The 19,464-nt window shown below is 40.6% G+C and overlaps 1 protein-coding gene across 2 annotated transcripts in view; it reads left to right on the top strand.

Annotated features, from left to right (window-relative positions):
- Positions 1 to 218: 218 nt before the first annotated feature.
- The window catches only part of UBL3 (ubiquitin like 3), a 40,040-nt gene continuing 20,794 nt past the window's right edge, over positions 219 to 19,464 (top strand). The window contains exons 1-2 of one of the 2 annotated variants that reach the window (XM_083499032.1): positions 328 to 1,667; positions 12,139 to 12,165. In XM_083499032.1, the coding sequence (XP_083355158.1) occupies positions 1,641 to 1,667; positions 12,139 to 12,165 (54 nt within the window). In that variant the 5' untranslated portion in view covers positions 328 to 1,640. Of the gene's footprint in view, positions 1,668 to 12,138; positions 12,166 to 19,464 lie in introns of both variants that reach the window. The other variant, XM_083499033.1, reaches the window with a different exon arrangement.

Below are 19,464 nucleotides of genomic sequence, written 5' to 3' on the forward strand. Positions count from 1 at the left end.
GCTTCGGGTGCGAGGAGAAAGGGAAAGCGCCAAGTCACGAGCCAGCCGTGCGAAACCCCTTCCTCCAGCAGCGCCACAGGCCCCCTTGCCTCTTCAGCAGCGGGTAGTTCCCCGTCCCCTTAGCAACAGTTGCTGGAGCCGGGGCTGCTATAACAACAAGCAGCTGCCAAAGCGAAAAAGCTCTGCGTCACACCGCCGATTTTTGTGAGGGGAGGGTGGTGGTGGAGGAGGAGGAGACCCTGGCTGCGCCTTTTCAAACTACAGCCCCCATGATGCCTTGCGCGCGGCGCCTGCGCGGAGTCGCGCTCTGACGCGGCTCCGCAAAAGAACAAGGGGCGGAGCCGGAGTGTGTCTGTGTGTGCGGAGAAGGGGGGGAGTGGGGGATGGGGGCGCTGCCAGGTCCGTCTTTCCCCTGCCGTGTCCCCTTTTCTCAGCTCGGCGCAGACGCCATGTTGGTTTGAAAGGAAGATGACAAGAGGCGGCTGCGGGAGCGGCGGCGGCGGGCGGCGAAGGGTAGCCGAGAGCGACTCTCTCTGAGGGGCGGGGAGGGGTGGAAAAGAGAAGCCGAACTGTTTCGCTCTTCGCCCCTCTTTTCCTCAGAAGCGCCGGCTTCCGAGGGAGGAAAGAGAAGGGCGAGCAGCCCCGCCGCGTCAGCTGAGGGGGGTTTCCGTTAACCGCCTGCTGCCGAGGGAGCCCCTGGAGGACGGCGAGGAAGAGGCGGCGAAGGGTCTGGAGAGAGAGGAGCGGCGGCGGCGGCGGCGATGAGGAGAACAGAGACCTGAGGAAGGAGAGGCGGAGGGGGCGGCGAGCGCTGCTGCTGCTGCTGCTGCTAGAAGAGGCGACTGCAGTTTAAATCCCCCCTTGAGCTGCTGCTGCCGCCGCCGCCGCTGCAGTTTGAGGGGGGAGAGTGTCGTTTCTTTTGACGCCCCCCTCCTTTCCCCCCACCTCCGCCCTCCTTCCCCGTTCGGGTGTTTTGTTCTGGTTGTGTTTTTGCAAAAAAAAAAGAATAAACGTCTAAAGGGAACCGAGAGGACCGAGAAGAGCCCGCCCCAGTCTCTCCCTCAGCCTTCCTTCACTTGGAGAGAATCGGTGGGTGGAAATAAAATAAAATAAAAAAAACCACCCCCAACAACTTCGGCTCCAGGGAAAGAGGAAGGTCGCCTTACTTCTCTCTCTGCTCGGAGTGCCTGCCTGCCTGTCGCTCGTTTTAATGAGGAGGTGACTCGGGCGCAGAACTATCCTCTGAATCATCCTCGTCATTCATTATTGGTCTAGGCTGGAGAGGAAGAGCGAGAGGGGGAAGAGAGAAAAAGCCTGTACACAATTCATGCCCTTGTGTATTTCTTTCTGGTCTACCTGGCACCGCTGGTGTTGGTGTTTGTGCTGCTGACGACAAGGATCTGCTGCCATCTCTGGTTTCCCTGGTGTTTCCGATCGAGCCTTTCAACACCAGTTCCTCTTTGGATTTTGATCCCCTCGATCCACAGTTTCCTTGCCGTAGTTTAGGCGAAAATAAATCTCAGAACTTAACAGACGCACACCAAAGATTGGTTAGCTGGAAGATCGTCTTGGCTGGCTGGCTTTTTTCTAAAAAAGAAATATTATTCTGTACTTTTTGAAACCATCAGGGTAATATCAAGATGTCTAGCAGTGTTCCATCTGATATGGTAAGTTCACGTTGACTTTGTTTTCAGAATTATAGTGGGGAACTGAGGTGCCCTTTTGGAGCAAGATAGATGTGAGAGTGAGAACCATCTCTGTTGTACTAGAGTGAATTATCAGTTTCATTACTGTATTTGACTTTTAAAAATGTTTTAGATTCTAGCAAGGGGAAAAATGGGATACAACATGAAATGAAACTACTTTTTTATCAGTGGTTCTGCACTTAAAGCTAGTTTTAAATCCTGCCATTTTCTTTCAACTTCCCTTCATTCTTTTTTACTACTTGGCTGAAATTGGGTTAATATTCTTTAACAGTTCCAGAAGGCCATCATTAGACATTGTATCTTGGGGACAAGAGTTCTCTACACTCCAGCACCTCTTATGCCAGGCCCTTTTTTGAATTGATATCGGACACCCTATTTCAGTAAAGTGTCATGCCAGTAACCTATCTGGACTGTTTTGAAATCGAGACAAAGAGGAAAGAATATAGATTTGAGAGGGGACTGCCAACAATGTATACTAAGAACAAACAACTCTGGATCTGTGAATTATTTTGAAATGGAGATAAAGTTAACTTGATTGTTCCTTTATGTACTGCATATATGTTTTTTCTTATGCATGAGTGAATTTTGTCATATGTCCTAACTATATATGTCATGCCATTTAAAGATAAACGGTTATGGTTTCTGAGCCCTAATGTGCCATTCATGCTCTGTATATGTGTCTAATTAAGCTTTCAGGGCCACAGTCTATGCTTGGCATTAACATGGTTGTTTTTGGCTCTGCATAACAGGAAAACAGTAATTTGTGACAAAGGCACTACTTTAATAACGTTTATCTGTAGCTTAATAAAGCATTTTGCTCCAAGTAACTTTGGCAAAATATTGGGGAGGGGAAATCACAAACAATATAAAGCATATTGTTGATTCTCATGTGCTAGTCCTTTTATTTGATGCTTTTCTTTTGGGCTTGTAGCAGATTCTTAGCTCTGATTGATTTCCTTCTGATATCTGTTCAGCTTCAAAGCATTTTAAAAAATGTCTTCAGTAATAAAACAACAATAAAATAATCACTAAAAGCTGTAGCTATGATCCAGTCAAGAAAAAGAACCTTTTAGGCTGCAGTCTGGTACACACTTACCTGGGAGTAATTCTCATTGACATAAGTGGGATTTGTTTCACAGTGGACATATTGATAATATTAGGAAAGTTAAGCATAAACTTAAATTTAACTTCCATTGAAATCAATGGAACTTATATGTACTTAATGAGGACTGAATGCCATATTGGTTTGCTAATACATCATCGTCAGTAAAATCTAGTTTTGGAACAAACAATTCTGTTTTGTTGATTTCAACTGTTTTGTTGACTTCTGCTGAAGGCTCTGAGCTTTCAGTATGGACTTTGTATCTTAATGAATAGGTTGGTGGTCAGTTTGGTCATTGGTATGAGAACAACAAATTGCCTTTTTAAATCTGTTGCACTTCCTGGTTCTCAAGCTTAAAAATGCTTTCTGGTTTTTGAAGCAGTTTTTTTGGGGGGGTTCGCAACTTTTGTAATTCTGCAGAGATGCACATGCAAGTATACTTATTTGGAAAGCCAGACTGTAAATTATAGGAAAATTGTTTAGAAAGGACTTAGAAAGAACCTTTGAAATAGAATACTAATTCAAATATTACTCTCATTGCACAAGCTCATATTGAAATTAGAAGTTCAAATTCCACAACTGGAAGTGATTGCTTCTAGGCTTTCTCTTTGAAGCTTGGAACTTTAGTAGTTTACATTTCCATACCTTCAGCCAATGAATGGTTGGAATGCAGGTGATAGTCTTTCCCTGTTAGTTGCAGTGGAAAGAAGTGTCATAACCAAGGTTACATCACATTCAGAGAGCTCCTGTCTAATAAAATCTCATTGCTTTTATCATATGAGGAAATGTAAAGCAATTGTTAAAACAGTTTTTGAAACCTACATATTTTCAGGCTTGGGTAAGAGTGAAGATATGTGAAATAAAACAGGGAAATTCATATCATGTATACTAACAGGTTTTTTTCCCCATATAAAAGGAGGGAAAGCAACTTGAGATCATAAAGGTTATATGGATGACCCAATCAACACATGCACACACATACACATACATGACCATTACAGAACATAGGAAACTGCCTTACACTAAGTCAGACTTGGTCCATCTAGCTTAGTTTTGTCTACACTGATGGGCAGTAGATTTCAGGCAGGATTCCATCTCAGCTGTACCTGGAGATGCTGGGGATTGAACCTGTGACCTTCTGCACATAAAGCAGATGTTTTACCACAGTGCTTTTGTCACTTCCCCATGATGTGATGTCAGAGGTTGTTGTAGGGCACCAAATAAGTTGATCTAATCAAATTGTGGTGGATGGTGCTTCACACCTCTACTACTCTATCCCCTCATTTAATATGTAATTGCAGTGATGGACTCTTAATAATTTTGCTTAAAAATAAGTGGGCATGGCTTTGGTATGCTGAAATCTTTGATCTTTCTTTTCAGTCATGTTTGACTTCCTCCTTCAACTGCAGTCATTTATTTAGCTAAATATTTCAAAACATTAGTGATTAATGTAATCCTCTATCATTTACATTTTATTTACATATCGTGATTGCTGTAAACTAAATTCCAGACATACCTAATATATGGTGTATTGTTGATGTAGCAAGAGGATGTTGATAAAAGATAGGAGCCTAGCAAAACTTGAATTGATTCCATTTGAAGTTCCCTGAACTTCATTATTGTGTCTGCACATTTATACTGAAAGACAGTTACATTTTCTCAATGGAGGCATGCTTCCAACCACTAAAAGGAAGCTGCCAGCACCTTTACCCAAATACCATGCAAATTATGGTTTTATCTGCAGTACTGTGGTGTCTAGAGAAGTGTGTTGGGTGTTAATTTATTGGTGTCAAAGATAGGCAATAGAAGGAAATCTTTATTTCAGTGGTCTTGATGAATTAACTATTAATTTGGAAAATTCTTAAAATGTGAGTGGGGTGCTATAAACATAGGTATCATCTGTAGCCCCCTCCCCTTTTCCCAGTAATTAGTTCTGGTATATAATATTTAAAGCCGAGCGTCGGTAATCTGTAAGCCTCACTCACCTTCAGAGCGAAATGAGCAGAACTATTACCAGTTGCTAAGTTGATGTGGTAGCTGGATGTATGCTATGTAGTTCATATGTGGCAAGAAAATCCTTCATATCTGGGCTGTTATTTGTAAAGGTTTGGGGGAAGATTTAGGGATAGAATTCATGGGTTAAGATTGTTCATATTGTCTATTGGTACTTAAAAGTGCTGCAATGATGAAATTTAAAGATTTCATAGAAAAGCACCTAGAATACAAATGCTTGCATATGAAGATTGAAATTGCATCTTCGTCAATTTCAGTTATTTTACCCAGCACTAATTATTTTTGGCATAGTGTTATTTTTTGGACTCATTGAAGAGGAAGCATTAAAAGATGAATTGAAATAATTAATGTAATGGTTTTATAGGAAGTGACTATATTATTTATCACTTATTTGAAAATGGAACCAAAGTCCATCTAATCTAGCATCCTGTTTTTCACTATGGCCTACCAAATGCTTCTGGAAAACCAGGGCATGAAAGCAGTAGTCCTCCCCTGCTGTCGCTGAAGAGAAATTTGTTCTTAATGGCATACTGCCCCATAACTTAGTTTCTGTTTAGACCTATCCTTCATGGGTTTCTCAGCCACTTTTAAACCCTTCTAAGCTAGTGGCACAACATCTTGGTAGTGAATTCCATAGCTACAGTAATTTGTTGCTGTTGTGAAATCCATAACTACAGTAATTTGTTGTAGTTGTTGTTTGAAGTGCTTCCATTTGTAGTATCTTTCCTTTTGCCCATCAATTTGATTTGGTGACCCTGAGATTGGGAGAATTCTCTGTAAATGTATAAACTCATGTCACCCCTTGTATCTTTTTTGTTAAGCTAAAAAGCTTGAAGTGCTTTAGCTTTTTCTCATATGGAAGGTCCTCTTACTTGGCTAGTTACAAAACAGTGCTCAGTGCTATAACAATGATTTCTTCTCAGTCATAATTTTCTCAAATATGATAAGAGAGGGATTTGTAATTTGCCACTACTTTGCTTGCTTAGAATTATATATCAATTTTACTTTCTTACTCCCACTTCTTTTGCTCTTCTTCTCTAAAACTTTAAGCAAATTACTGTCAAACTGTGATAAAGCTACTGGAATTGCTGGTCTGCTGTAGTTTGCAAAATAGCCTAAATATCAAAGTTATAGTTAATTTGGATAAACTAGATATGCTTATGTATGTGGTTAGCAACACTTTTGAAAGCCAGTGTGGTGTAATGGTTAATGTTTGGCTAGGGCAGGGGAGACCAGCTATTTCAGATCCATATTTCAGAAATTTACCAGGTGACCTTCGAGTCAGTCACTGGTTATTAAATCATACTTTAAAAAACAAACAAATCCACAATTAATTTTCAAGTTGCTTCACAGATAGATGATCAAGCAAAGTTTGTCTTATTTCTTACTGACTCCTCATACCCTGACCAATATTCTGAACTCCTTTGTGGCACCCTGTGACTGGCATTTCCTCACTGTGTTATTATCTTCCTTACCACTGGCCAGCTGTAAGAGTGAGGAAATCTCAGAGTTCTTCACCAACTCTTTGCAATAGCCCAGCATTTCCACATTGCCTCCTGTTTGCCTATCAAAGGCTCTCAAAATTCATTGTCGCTAAGAGTTTCTTAACCTTTTCCTACCACTGTTCTGCTCAGCTGCTGTATCCATCATTGCCTTTTCACATCTCCCACTAGCCCCATCTCCTTAACTTTGCTCTGTCTTGGAACTGTAACTGTTTTAAGGAGCAGTAACACATTTCTCAGCCACCCATTTCCCCATCCATACTTCACCCATTGAGCAAAACATCCCTACTTTATTAAACAGTTACAGTGCGCAGCAGTTGAAGGAAGAGGTATCTTGTGTAATTGATAATGTAATAAGAGGGGAGTTGTGGGTGGGGTTGTCAAGTGGATATGGTGTAATTCAGCAATGAGGGTGTCACTGGGTGATTTTAAATGACTAGTGGTATCTGTGGAAAGTGGAGGCAATGAGAGCATAGATAGCCATTCTAGACAAGGCTTGATTGAGTGAAACTCTGTAATTGGTCCCCTTCTGGCTGGGACGGAAGGAATATTCAAAGAAATGGCATATGTGTACTGTTCATTGGTTAAGCAGGCTACTTTAGATGGGCTTTGGTTTGGGGTAGAGTGGAGCTTGGATGAAGCTATCCAGATGAAGCTGGCCAAAATATAGAAATCTAGCCAATAGAGGCACTTTCATTACATTAAGTTATGTGTATGAGAAACTTTGCTTTTGAGTAACCTCTAAGTTATCTTTTATTGAGGGTTGTATATGAATTTTTCATTTTTAGATTTTCCTAGTAATCAAGGTGTCTTGGGTTATATAGGTATATCAGATTTGAGGGTTTTAGTTAGTTGGGAAGAACACAGGCAAATTTTGGTAGCAGAGTTTATTAGAGGTCTAGGTTTTTGTTTTTATATCACAAAATACTGATAAATATTCATGCAAAATAAAGCTCTGCATTAAACCTTTTAAAACAGCCCCCTTTATTACCTATACCAACGCAGATTTTCATAAAAACAAACATGTCCCTTATAAGTTCCTCAATTAGTGACAAACATTTAATTTTCTGACCTTGACCCTAGAGAAAAACACTTTATGTCAGTTTTCTGTAAGTGAGTAAAATGAAGGAAGTTTCTGATAATATTTACCTGTGTGAGCAGCCATGGACCTGATTAAATGTACACTACTAATTTGATATTACTTGGAACCAGAAGGCTGTCTTTAGAAACAGCTTTGGTTTGCCATCTAAATTCAAATGAAGCTGGCAGATTAAGCTGCGAGTAGGCAGAGGCTAATATACCAGCTGGGTACTAGAAGAGGCATGCCATTAAACCTCAAATATAGAGTATAAAAATTGATCAGTTCAAAATTCAAGAATTAAGTGTTTCACCGTCTGTGCTGCTAAATCATCTGTAAATGTGGAACCTTTCTGTAAAGCATTTTGTATAGCTAAGTGGTGAGAAATGATGCTTTTATAAATTTGCGAAGGCTATTTTTTCATCATAGATTGTGATTTAGATTTGAATAGTTGGAATTAAATCTAGATACATTGAGTAGAAAAGTGCTTATTTCACAGTAGTTTCAAACAACTTTCCATTTTAGTTTACTTCTTTTTAGGGTTGGATACTTCTGCTCTTTTTGCAGAAGCATAAGGCATTTCTACACATGCAAAAAATAACATTTTTTGCTGATCTTGCTTAATGGCTACAGTCCTTCTGTAGCAATTTTGTTTCAGTGAGTTTCCCAACTTTAGAGTATAAATTTAGGTGCAAGGGACGCTGAAAACACAAATTCGGTGAGCAGCATAGATGTTAGCATAGGAGCCAAATCCTAGGGGCCTTGGTCCCTTTGGCCCCCCAATAAAATATTTGAGGGGGCCTGGGCTCCCCAAAGTTTATGGGCATTGCCATTCAAATGGTGTGGGTGTGTGTCATGTCTGGTGATTGATTATATGGTGCAGGCCTTACCTGCCCCCCATATGCATTCAAGTTTGCACCCCTGAATGCTAGCATTCAAGCCTATTTTCTTACTGCATTCTGAAAGGCCAAATTTTAATGAACTTGTGAATCTCTCCAATAGAAACATTGCTAACTTAAGGTAATACTTTTGCTGGTTTCATTTTTAAAGCCACCAGACAAACTCTAGCACTCAGCTGATTTCTTTTGTTTCAATGGGTGGTCCTATGTCAGTTCCATGTCCATTTCTGTGTTTTGGGCCCATCTCTATTTCCACTTGATGGCATCAGGCCCAATCTGACCCCAGTTGTTATACCAGCTTCAGGACGCTCCCACCTTGCATTGTGCCCTGACTGGCATAAGGGACAGGGCTGCAGATGTGGCAGTGGCTATGCTGCTGTGTCATTTCCCAATGCTGATCAGCTAAGGTTTGGATTGCTTTGCCAATCACTAGAATATGTTAATTAACAGAAAAACAGAGCATTCTTTATCAACAGCTTAGAGGTTTTATTTACAATTGAGCGGTACATAAATTTTGTTCAGTAAATTTACAATATCTAGGCATCTATATTTTATATAATATAGAATTTGTGTTTTCCTATATATATTGCTTAGTTAAAGGGTAACTTTGGTCATTATATGAGTGAAGCAACAGTGCTTTTGGAATGTTAACTAGAAGAGACGTAAGTCTCTCACTATGTATATTCTTGTTAAACTGCTTAGATGTCACACATAACTTCTTATATTTATTAGACTTCTGAGTTCCTTAGGCTGTTCTTAAAACCTAGTAAATCTCATCTTTCCTATTCATCTCTCCTTTCCTTTTATTAATAGGCTGGAACAGAGATACAAGTTTTCCTGTGCAGAAACAACTAAGGGCATGTAACTTTGAGGGAAGAACTGCTAGTTATTTAACAGAGCTATTTATTTTTAGGAGGTGAATAGGAAGCATACTGGGTTAGAACCAAACTGACAGCACAGGCATATTCATGTTTACCCAGAAGTAAGCGCTACTTCAGTGGGGTTTACTTTGAGGTGAGTATAGGGTTGCAGCCATAATTATTCTTGGAACTGACCCATGACTAAGTATGGATCCAACTCATTGTCTGTAAGTAAATATTCATAATTTGAAGAGACAGTACAAAATTCTCTGGCTGAGGGGACTGAGCAGACAATCTTGCCAATTGCAAAGCATGCTGAACATGGCTGCCAGTCTGACTCTGACTTTGATTTGACTCCACTGGATCACCTGGCTGAAGGAGCAACTTGTGCAGAGTTTATTGTTGCAGAATTTTTTTTAAAATGTATGCAAGGGCAAGTATCAGTAATTTGTTTCATTCAAAGATGTTTTCAGGTAGACCTGGAAATATCTGAAAAGGTTCAAAATATAAAATCATATCTTGTTGTATTTTTGTTTTTCTAGAGGCCTTGTGCACCTCGGCCTGCCTAGTTCAGTTTGTTGGGCCTACTTCCTGTCAGTCTAAGAGTCTATAACTAACCTTTTGCTTCCACTGCTGTAAATTGAGAGAAATTGGGTTGGAGAAGGAAGGATGAGAACCCTGCAGGCCCTGAAGAAAGAGTTGGGGTCTATCCAGTTATATTTTTCTAAACTGAGAGAGAACTAACAGTAAAACATTACTGTATGAACCTAGCAGAACCAGGGCTGAAGGACTGAGCCAGAAGACACTTGGGGCAGAAAACTGTAAGTTCTGGAGACAGTTTTCAGAGTTCCTTGTTAGCTAGGACAAGCACAAACCATGGTCTGTGTCTGGCACTCTACTGGGATGTTTTTAGCAGCAACAGAGGTGGCAGCAGCTATCTTGCTTTTCTTTTTCTTTTTTAACCCATATATATGCCCCTCACCCCTGAGGCCACAAATAACACTTAATACCGTATGGTGGCAGGAGTCACATTGTTTCCTCTGTGAGCTAACAGAAGGCAGTACAGTGGTACCTTGGGTTACAGACACTTCGGGTTACAAACTCTGCTAACCAGGAAGTGGTTGCTCCAGGTTAAGAACTTTGCCCCAGGATAAGAACGGAAATTGCATACCAGCAGCGCAGCGGCAGCAGAAGGCCCCATTAGCGAAAGCACACCTCAGGTTAAGAACCGTTTCAGGTCAAGAACGGACCTCTGGAATGAATTAAGTTCTTAACCCAAGGTACGACTGTACTGAAAATCTGCCATGCAGTCCCTATTGACTGCAGTGTAACATGGACTACTTTAAGCCACCAGCTGAGTTCTGCTTAACCCCCAGTCTTGGTGAAAACTGACAGCTACCAGTTATAGCAGCATGAGTTTGATGAAGCAGCAGGAATAGATAATAACTTTCAGAATGATCCAGTGACCTTTGCACTGGTGTAATTGTCAGTGAGTTAGGATTTATATTGTTGCAAGGCCATTGGATTGACCTGTTAGTTACTGTATAGTAGATAATAACTGCTATGGACAAATGGCCACTAAAGTAAGATGTAAGGAAAGAGAAAAAACAATTTGTGTGCATTTGGCTTTTAAAAAAGTTTCTGACTGAATTTGTGGGAAATCTGCTTTTTAAAAAAACCCTGGGAAAAGAAAGAGAGAAGTTCATGAGGTCTAAGACCTATGTAATTTTAGCTTCTCCAGGAACAGTCTTGGGAAGTCTATGCCTGAACTTGCCTAGACTGATATGCGGCTAGCCTTTGTCTCCTTCTAACTAACATAATGAATGGTGGCATGGATGGCCCTGTAGAATAGATGCTATCAAACATAGAGTGGTGTCCTTTGTTTTGATAGGACTTAAACAAGTATTCGGTGTTTGAGAACTTGCATTTCCAGACCAAACATAGCTAGCAAAGTTGCCAAAAAGGAACATAGTACAGTAAGCCTGCAACTTACGCGCATTTAACATTTGCACATTCAGCTGTATACATTTGGCCAAAAACTTTTTTTTAAAAAAGTGGGGGAAACGAGTTTGGCCATCCTATCCATCATTGTACCCAATGTGTTTTGACTAAACACAATTTTGGCTTTATGCGTGATCCCTGGAATATAACCCCTGTGTATGTTGTATTATTGATTAATCTTCAATAAACAAGCATATTCCCTTGAAATGTTCTGTTGTTATTCATTGTTTGATTACACTGTATCTCTGTAGTAGTCAAAGTATGTTCTACAGTTCCATTTGTTTCCACAGATTTTACATGGAATATTTCTGTTGGCATTGTAACTTTTCATCTTTGCTTTTCATCAAGTGTGTTGGAACTTTTTAAAAGCTTCATATAAGCATTGAATACCTTTTTATTAGTGGGAAAGACTGCACTGAAAATTTTGCTTAAATCTGGCAATATGGTTTGTACTTTGTAACTGTTCAGCAAGTTACCTCCATTAGAGCTAGCTGCACTGACATTAATGAACAGCCAACAAATAATTGTGAAAGGTCAGCGTCTTGCTAGGGAGAAGAAATTTTCTTTCCAAATGAGTAAATAGGATATTTCACCAGCCGTTCCTTGACACTAGTATATGTGTGGGATGGTAAACCTAAAGCGCTAATGTTGCAGTCTTAAAACATGTTTTGGAAGCAAGTTGCACTAAGATCAGTGGTTTGTTTATTTAGAATCATGATCTCAGCCATTGAACCTTATGAGAAATTAATACAGCTCTGGAATCAAAATTGTCCTATGGCTGTGGCAAAGTAATAAATGATCTACAGGGGTATTGCTCTTATTTTTCAAGGCTTACTGTTAAAGAAGACTGTGGCTGGAACTGCTTTTTTGTAGCCTTCTTGAGACATCTAATTGTTCAAAACCATGTAGCTACTGCTATCTGTATTTTGACCTTCCTAATGCCATATAGAAGTGACATTGCCCTTTTCTGCTTACAGTTTTCCCCCTGTGGTGAGCGCGCTTTGGTAAGTGGGATGAAAGCATGCCCTGCCTGCAGGTTATTCCTTTTGTGCTTGGCCCTGAGAGAACAAAGTCTGTAAAATGTGTGAATAAAAAGTATATGATTGCTCAGTTGGTTTTAGAAGTAGATTTTTTAAAGAGTGAGAGGAGAGACAGACAGACCACATGTCATTCAGACCACATGTCATTAAATCCTCTGTCCTGAAGCAACATGAACTTTTATGGTTCATCTTGGTTGTCATAGATCCCTTTTAATCTGATAGTGATTTTTTCTTGTATATGTATTTTTCATCTCGTCTTTCCTGAAGAGCAAGCTGGGATAGCTCAATCGCTAGAGCAGGGGTGTCAAACTCAAATTTATCGGGGGCCGCATCAGCAGTTTGGTCACCCTCAAAGGGCCGGTTGTATCTGTAGGACTTTACATGAATGCATGTAAAGTGGAGGTGTCCTGTGTAGAACGGCCGGCGCTGCTAGAGGGCAGACATTCTCTGGCTTTTAGGCTGCCGCGCATGCGCTGAAGAGGCGGCTTTCTAGTGTCAAAAAAAAAAAGCGAGAATAAAAGGTGAAGGCTGGCGGCCAGCAGTGGCTACACGGGCCACATGACGAGGTCTGGCGGGCCGGATTCGGCCCGCGGACCTTGTGTTTGACACCCGTGCGCTAGAGCATGAGTCTCTTAATCTCGGGGTTATGGGTTCCAGTTCCACTTTGGGTGTAAGGTTCCTTCATTGCAGGGGGTGGACTAGATGATCCTTGTGAGCCCTTCCAACTCTACAATTCTTTGAATTATTGTGCACTATAATACATAAGTATATGCATAATTAAATGTTCTAAAAACCCAGACCTTTATTACTGTTGGACGGCAGCTATTGTAGTTGTATACGCAAGCTGGCACAGCACACCAATTTTTCTCTTAAGGCTAGTGGAGCAGATAAGATTTTATGTGGATCAGAATTACGCTTGTTTTTTATTTAAGACTTGTGGAAATAAAGCCACGTGACTCTTGATTGCCTTGATTCATAATCAGTGTATAAATACTGCTGCACTCTGTATGATGTTGAGAGGACTTTCTGGCTCTCATGAGATCAGATGTACTCTTCAGGTACCTGAATAATGAGCTAAAGTGAATCAGATGTCATGTGGCTTAATTTACACAACATTTCTTGCAGCAGTCTTCCCCACCACCCCAATGCTTTAGCATGTTGTCCAAACCCAGGCTTGTAGTTGATCTCTTTACTTACTAACTACAAGCCCTGGGTTCAGACAGCACACTAAGCCAAAGTTTGGTACAGGAACTGGGAACCTCTCCAGGAGCCTACACTTTCGCATGGTCACAGTAAACCATATTTTGAATTAAGGTGTTATGTGAACTAGGCCAGCTTTTGTTGGTTGGGTGTGTTCACGCACTAACACACTCAAGCTTACTATATAGTTGTGTTGGCTGTATGTACTGAAACATTTACTAACCAAAAATGAAGCAAGATGCAATCCAGCCAAAGCCCAATTGATTTAAGAGTTAAGCTTGTATGTCAGGCATGTCCAAAGTTCATTTTGGGGGCCTAATCTGGCCCGCCGGTCAGTTTAATTTGGCCCCTGTGGCAGCTTATATCCAGAGGTGAAATCCTAAAAAAACCCTCAACAACTTTAACCCTCAAAAAGCTCAACAACTTCATTCCAAAGAAAAGCTCAATTACTTTGGTTGGCCCTTTGGTCAGCCCTCATGGTCCTTCACTTCATCAAATCTGGCCCTCTTTGAAAAAAGTTTGGACATCACTGTAATGTATGTTAACTCTTTTTGAAATAAATGTAACTGAAATTATTGAGATATGAAACTCCTAATTTTGGCTGGATTGTGCTTGTGTGTAAATTTTGATTAGTGTCAATGCCTTGTTCAAGTGCTTTTATTTGCAGAATTATTGAGAAATCTTGAATTTATGGTTTAATTATTGTTGGAATCATTGGGGCTTTAACTGAAAGAATCTGTTTTGTAAGGTAACCTGAAAATAGCTTCAATATAGCTTCAATAATAGAGATCTTAAATTTTAATGCCACTAATGTCACTTTCTAAAAAGGGGCCTCTCAAGTTTTACAGAACAGTACCTTAAAAGATTTCTAAAAGATTTCGATCAAGTTATCTGTTGAGATCTCTGTTTGATCAAATCTTGGAAACATGGAAGTTGAGAGCATTTCTTTAACAGTAAACACTGAACTGTCAAAACTGTGGTCATACTAGACCTTATATTCTGGGCTTCTTTACTTCAGCTATAAACAATGATCTAAGAATAATCTGACTAGGAATTGGAATTGTTTGCCATGTAACCTGGCAGTGCTTGTTCTATATTGTTGTCTAGAACCTTGTAGTTTGAATGATTACTCTAACAGAACGGGAAGCAGTCTTGAAATTGTGTTTTCCAACTTAGACTGGAAATTCAGATGGATTTTCGATAGCTTTTTGCATAATGGTGAGTGAAAAAACAAAACCTCAGAAATAAGGCAATGTAAGGCAAATAAGTCAATGTAAAGTGCTTGGTTGATGCTGGTTAAAGATTGTTTGGAACATGGAAGTTGCCAAAGGTCCAGTACCATATTTTGAATATACTGAGCTTTGAGAGAAATTTTCTTTAAAAAACCTGAATAGGTAAAGAGGTACAAAGAAACCACTGGGTGCTTGATTCTGCTTAATAACTGTATTTGGAAACAGATGAACAATATTATGCAAGAAAATTTGTAAATTTGTTCTGGCTGTGAAATAACTTCATAATTGAATATGTCTAATTCAAATAATATATGGGACGCGGGTGACGCTGTGGGTAAAACCTCAGCGCCTAGGGCTTGCCGATCTCATGGTCGGCGGTTCGAATCCCCGCGGCAGGGTGAGCTCCCATCTTTCAGTCCCAGCTCCTGCCCACCCAGCAGTTCGAAAGCACCACTAAGTGCAAGTAGATAAATAGGTACCGCTTTATAACGGGAAGGTAAACGGCGTTTCTGTGTGCTGCGCTGGTGCTGGTTCTCCAGAGCAGCTTTGTCACGCTGGCCATGTGATCCGGAAGTGTCTCCAGACAGCGCTGGCCCCCGGCCTCTTAAGTGAGATGGGCGCACAACCCTAGAGTCGGACACAACTGGCCCGTACGGGCAGGGGTACCTTTACCTTTAATTCAAATAATGGCTATATCTGGGGTGGAAAAACAGTAATCATTGAAAAGCTAAAATATTTTATTCTCACATATAGGAAGCAATCCCACCCCTGAACACTAATATAAAAAGAAGCATTCTCAATATAGCATTTCCTCCTTCACATCCACTTATTTCCCCATAAGCCGCCTTGTTATATTTTCACCACAATGTTTCATTTCCCATTTGTCTGTGATGCTTAAAGCCCCTCCGCCCAATCAACCTTGCAGGAAAATTCACAACACAATAAAAAAATGCAGCCAAATGGTTTGGAGAGAGTTTATTCAGTGAAGGCAGAACTGCCCAACTCCTATTTTGTCTTCTCTGATAAAGGGAACTATGTGCAACCTTGCCTAAGTAGTTGATTGAGGGGTCAGGACTGCAGTTCAAGACTGAAATTCAATAATGGACATTTGGAGAAACTTCTTAATGGTGAGCAGTTAAATAATGGAACTAATTACATGAGATAGTGGTTGTTCTCCCTTGCAGGAGTTCTTCAAGCAGAGGCTGGGTAGCCATCTGTTGGGAATTCTCTAGCTTTGAATTTCCTGCAGAGGGCAAGGGGTTGCATTAGATGGCCTATAGCACTCCTTTTAATGCTTCTAAGGGTAGCCCTGAAGCAGTTGACAATTATGAAGCAGAAAGTTACTGTTTGGAATGGGGGAGGAGGGGCTGCAACTCAGAGACATAATTAAGTCTGCCAGGTTGGCTGCTTTGAGCTAATGATGCTCACCTTTCTCACTTCTTCAGACAGCAGCTTACAAAAGTCCTAAGCAGAAGCCTTTCCCAGCACCAGCTATTTGAGTCTTTTTATTAAAAAATGGAGGTGTCACTGATTGAATCTGGGACCAGAGGTACCACTTTAGCTAATGGGGCCTCCCACTGCCGCCGCCGCATCACCACCGCACGATTTCTGTTCTCATCCTGAGGTAACGTTTTTAACCCAAGGTACTACTTCCGGGTTAGCGGAGTCTGTAACTTGAAGTGTTTGTAACCCAAGTTACCATTGTACCATGTCTTCTTCAGCATCCTGTTTCCCAGGGTGGTCAACCAGATGTCTATGGGAAGCCCCAAGACATGAATGCCGTCTCCCACCGTTGTTCTGCAGTAACTTATATGCAGACATACTCAGCTCTGATCCTGGAGCTGGCATATAGTCATCATATCTTGTAGCAATTGATAGTTCTATACCATATGAAGGAAGAATGCAACCTTATGTGGTTCGAGCATATAGTTGAGAACCATGGTTCAACAGCCCTTCTCTCTCTTCCTTGAGCTCTTCTATTTCAAGAACATAGTTACTGACTGTGGTAAGGAGGGAGGAATAACAGAACCATAAAATTGTAGAGTTGGAAAGGATCACGAGGGTCATCTAGTCCAAACCCCTGCAATGCAGGAATCTTTTGCCCAACGTGGGGCTGGAACCCACAACCCTAAGATTAAGAGTCTCATGCTCTACTGACTGAGCTATCCCAGTGAGGACAGAAAAATCACTTGCCACATATCCCCCCCTCTAAACACATAGCAGCAAGCTGTTTTTTCAGCAGAGTGGATGTGGGAATAGATCTTGTATGTGAGGAATGGCTATAACAAAAGGTGCAGAGAAAGTATTTTTTAAAAACCCAACACCTGCTAAAACTGTTAAACTTGTATGAACCTTCTGAAGAGACTATAACTTAACCTGTTGGAGTTCTAAGAATTTCTAACATGCTTGACTGCATTTATTTAAAATGTTTTGATAAAGACCCTTTTGCAGCTTTTTTGCTTGTAGCTGTTTGTTCTGTTAGAGAAGCTAGCTGTACACTTTGTGCTTTCTGACCCAGATTTCTTATGCCTGGGGTCTAGGAAACTGACTTCAAATGAATAAGCTAAGAAAACCAAACTGTGTTCCAACACTTAAAACATTCTGTTATGCTCTGTCTGAATATTAATAACTGCAATTTCACTGACACAGTTACACTGAAAAGCCTTTAATTTTTTTAGTAATCTTAAGATCAACACAATGGGGTCATGTGTGTATCATCCTCAGCAATTCATCATTCCTTTTCTATGTTTAATGTACTATTTTGGGGCAAATTATGTGCTCCAAGAGTTTCTTGAGCCAAGGAATTTCCTTCTGAACCAGGCTGTTGTCCTGGTCTAACTTCCCTACACCACAGTGTAGCATAAATTATTGTTCGTGGTGTGCTCCAAAAGGTGCAATTTGGGCATTGTATTTTGTTGGGCATTACTAAGCAATGGAGGATGGTAAATGTTCTCGGACTATAGTCAGCATTATTGCGGATCATTGTCCCTAAAATTATCCTAATCAATGTCTTCTAGGGTTTTTGGCATAGTTCTTCAAGCTTTGGCTACTTGAATCTCCTTTCAATTTTTTCATGTCTTATGTAGTTAGATAGTATTTGATACTGCCCCTTTGAAGTTAGCTTGGTACTTCCCAGGAAATCGCTCTACTCAACTGTAACACTTCCTCTGGTTAGCAAATGCAGGCAACTCCCTATTTATGCAGGTGAAACACCATTGGAAAAGCCTGCAAACACCCTCTAAACCTCTGGAAGCTCTTGAAAAACCCTTTAATAAACCAAAAGCACTTACCAGATGCCACACTCCACCACAGTTGCTCCCTCCAAACCTACTTGCTCAAACTCCAGCTCTCCACAGCTTTCAGCAGTCAGTGCAAGGGCTTCTGGGATTGCAGCTGTAAAGGTTCGTGTGTCCACACCTTTTTTTTACCCTTTCTGGGCTCTTTTAGGGCCATTTTAGCCATTTTAAAAGTCACTCCCGGGTTCTGTGCAGTGCACACAGTTGCAGTCATACATCATTGGACTCACATAAATTGGTCTTTGCCTGTAATGCTAACCCATGGTTTGTTTAACAAAACTATCTGTTAATCATAAGTTCTCCCACAGATGATCTAGCAAACTATGACTTGTTTTTTTCCAAACTTGTCTTCTGTTTCCCAGCTGCTGTTTGTAGTTAGGTGAGTGTCTGGGGTGGAGTGGTCAAATAAGCCATAGTTAATGAAGAGTACTGTGTTCACATGAAACAGCATGCCATAGTTAAAACAAACCAAGGTTTGTAAGCAAACAATAAACCATGACTTCAGATCATGGTTTGTTGGCTGTAAACAAGCTATACAAACTGCTGGACAGGCTTCAACCATAATGATAAACAATTGTGTAGCTCTATGTGTGACCCAGACTAATAGTGGTTCAAATTGATTATCTAAACTCGAGTACTAGAAGCATATGTTTGATCTCCATACTTTAGACTAAAGTGTTGTGCCTTACCATTTTTCTGGCTGGATGTTCACTCTTAATTTGTGCCTATATTATGTCCACTACTTAATTTTTTCTGATTAAGTTGTTTATAGTTTTATCATCATTTTTTTAAATGTGCAAGCTACATTTCCTCAATTATATAGGATCAGTCAGTAATACATTTGACAAGTTTGTTCAGGAAGAGATTCAGAAACTTAAATGAATTGAAATGGAGAAGAAGATAGCTTGTGAATTCAGGGTCTTGTGACTTAATAAATGACTCTCAACAATGATGTGGCTGATATTTACCAGAAGTAGCTTTTTTCTCTCTGGAAAACAAGCCATACTGCTGTTACAATACCCCATTCAGTTTCCCTCGTTGCACACAGTTGCATAGTGCTGCTGCTGCTGTACAAATCTCCATTTTATAAAAAGATTGGAGGCCTATGTTAGTGTGAAGCTTGTTCTGTTACACAACTTGAAAAATTAAAACAGGAAGCTATAGCATTATATACCAAATGCTTCTTTAATATGTTCGGCTATTTTCCCTTGCCTGCTTTGCCTGCTTTTTAAGTCTTCTGGACTGGAAAATGGGTATTAAAATTGCTAAAAGTATGTAGAAAACTTTCTAGTCAGTGGTAGTGATGTTCTTCCAATGTCATGGGAAGGATTGAGGTGGTACAGAAGAGCCTGCTATTCTGGGATTAGATCAGTATGTTAGCTAGGCCACAGATTTGCAATCTGATGCTCTGTGCTTCTCCTGTCCTGTTTAGGTATTCAGGGACCGATGCACCACATGCTATGACTCTGTAAGCACTGTATACAGCGGGGCTAGAGCCACTCTATCTGTCTCAAGCCTGGAACTGGTGAGGTTGG

Source organism: Podarcis liolepis (genome assembly GCF_965112155.1).
Source record: "Podarcis liolepis genome assembly, chromosome: 4".
Lineage (NCBI taxonomy): Eukaryota > Metazoa > Chordata > Lepidosauria > Squamata > Lacertidae > Podarcis > Podarcis liolepis.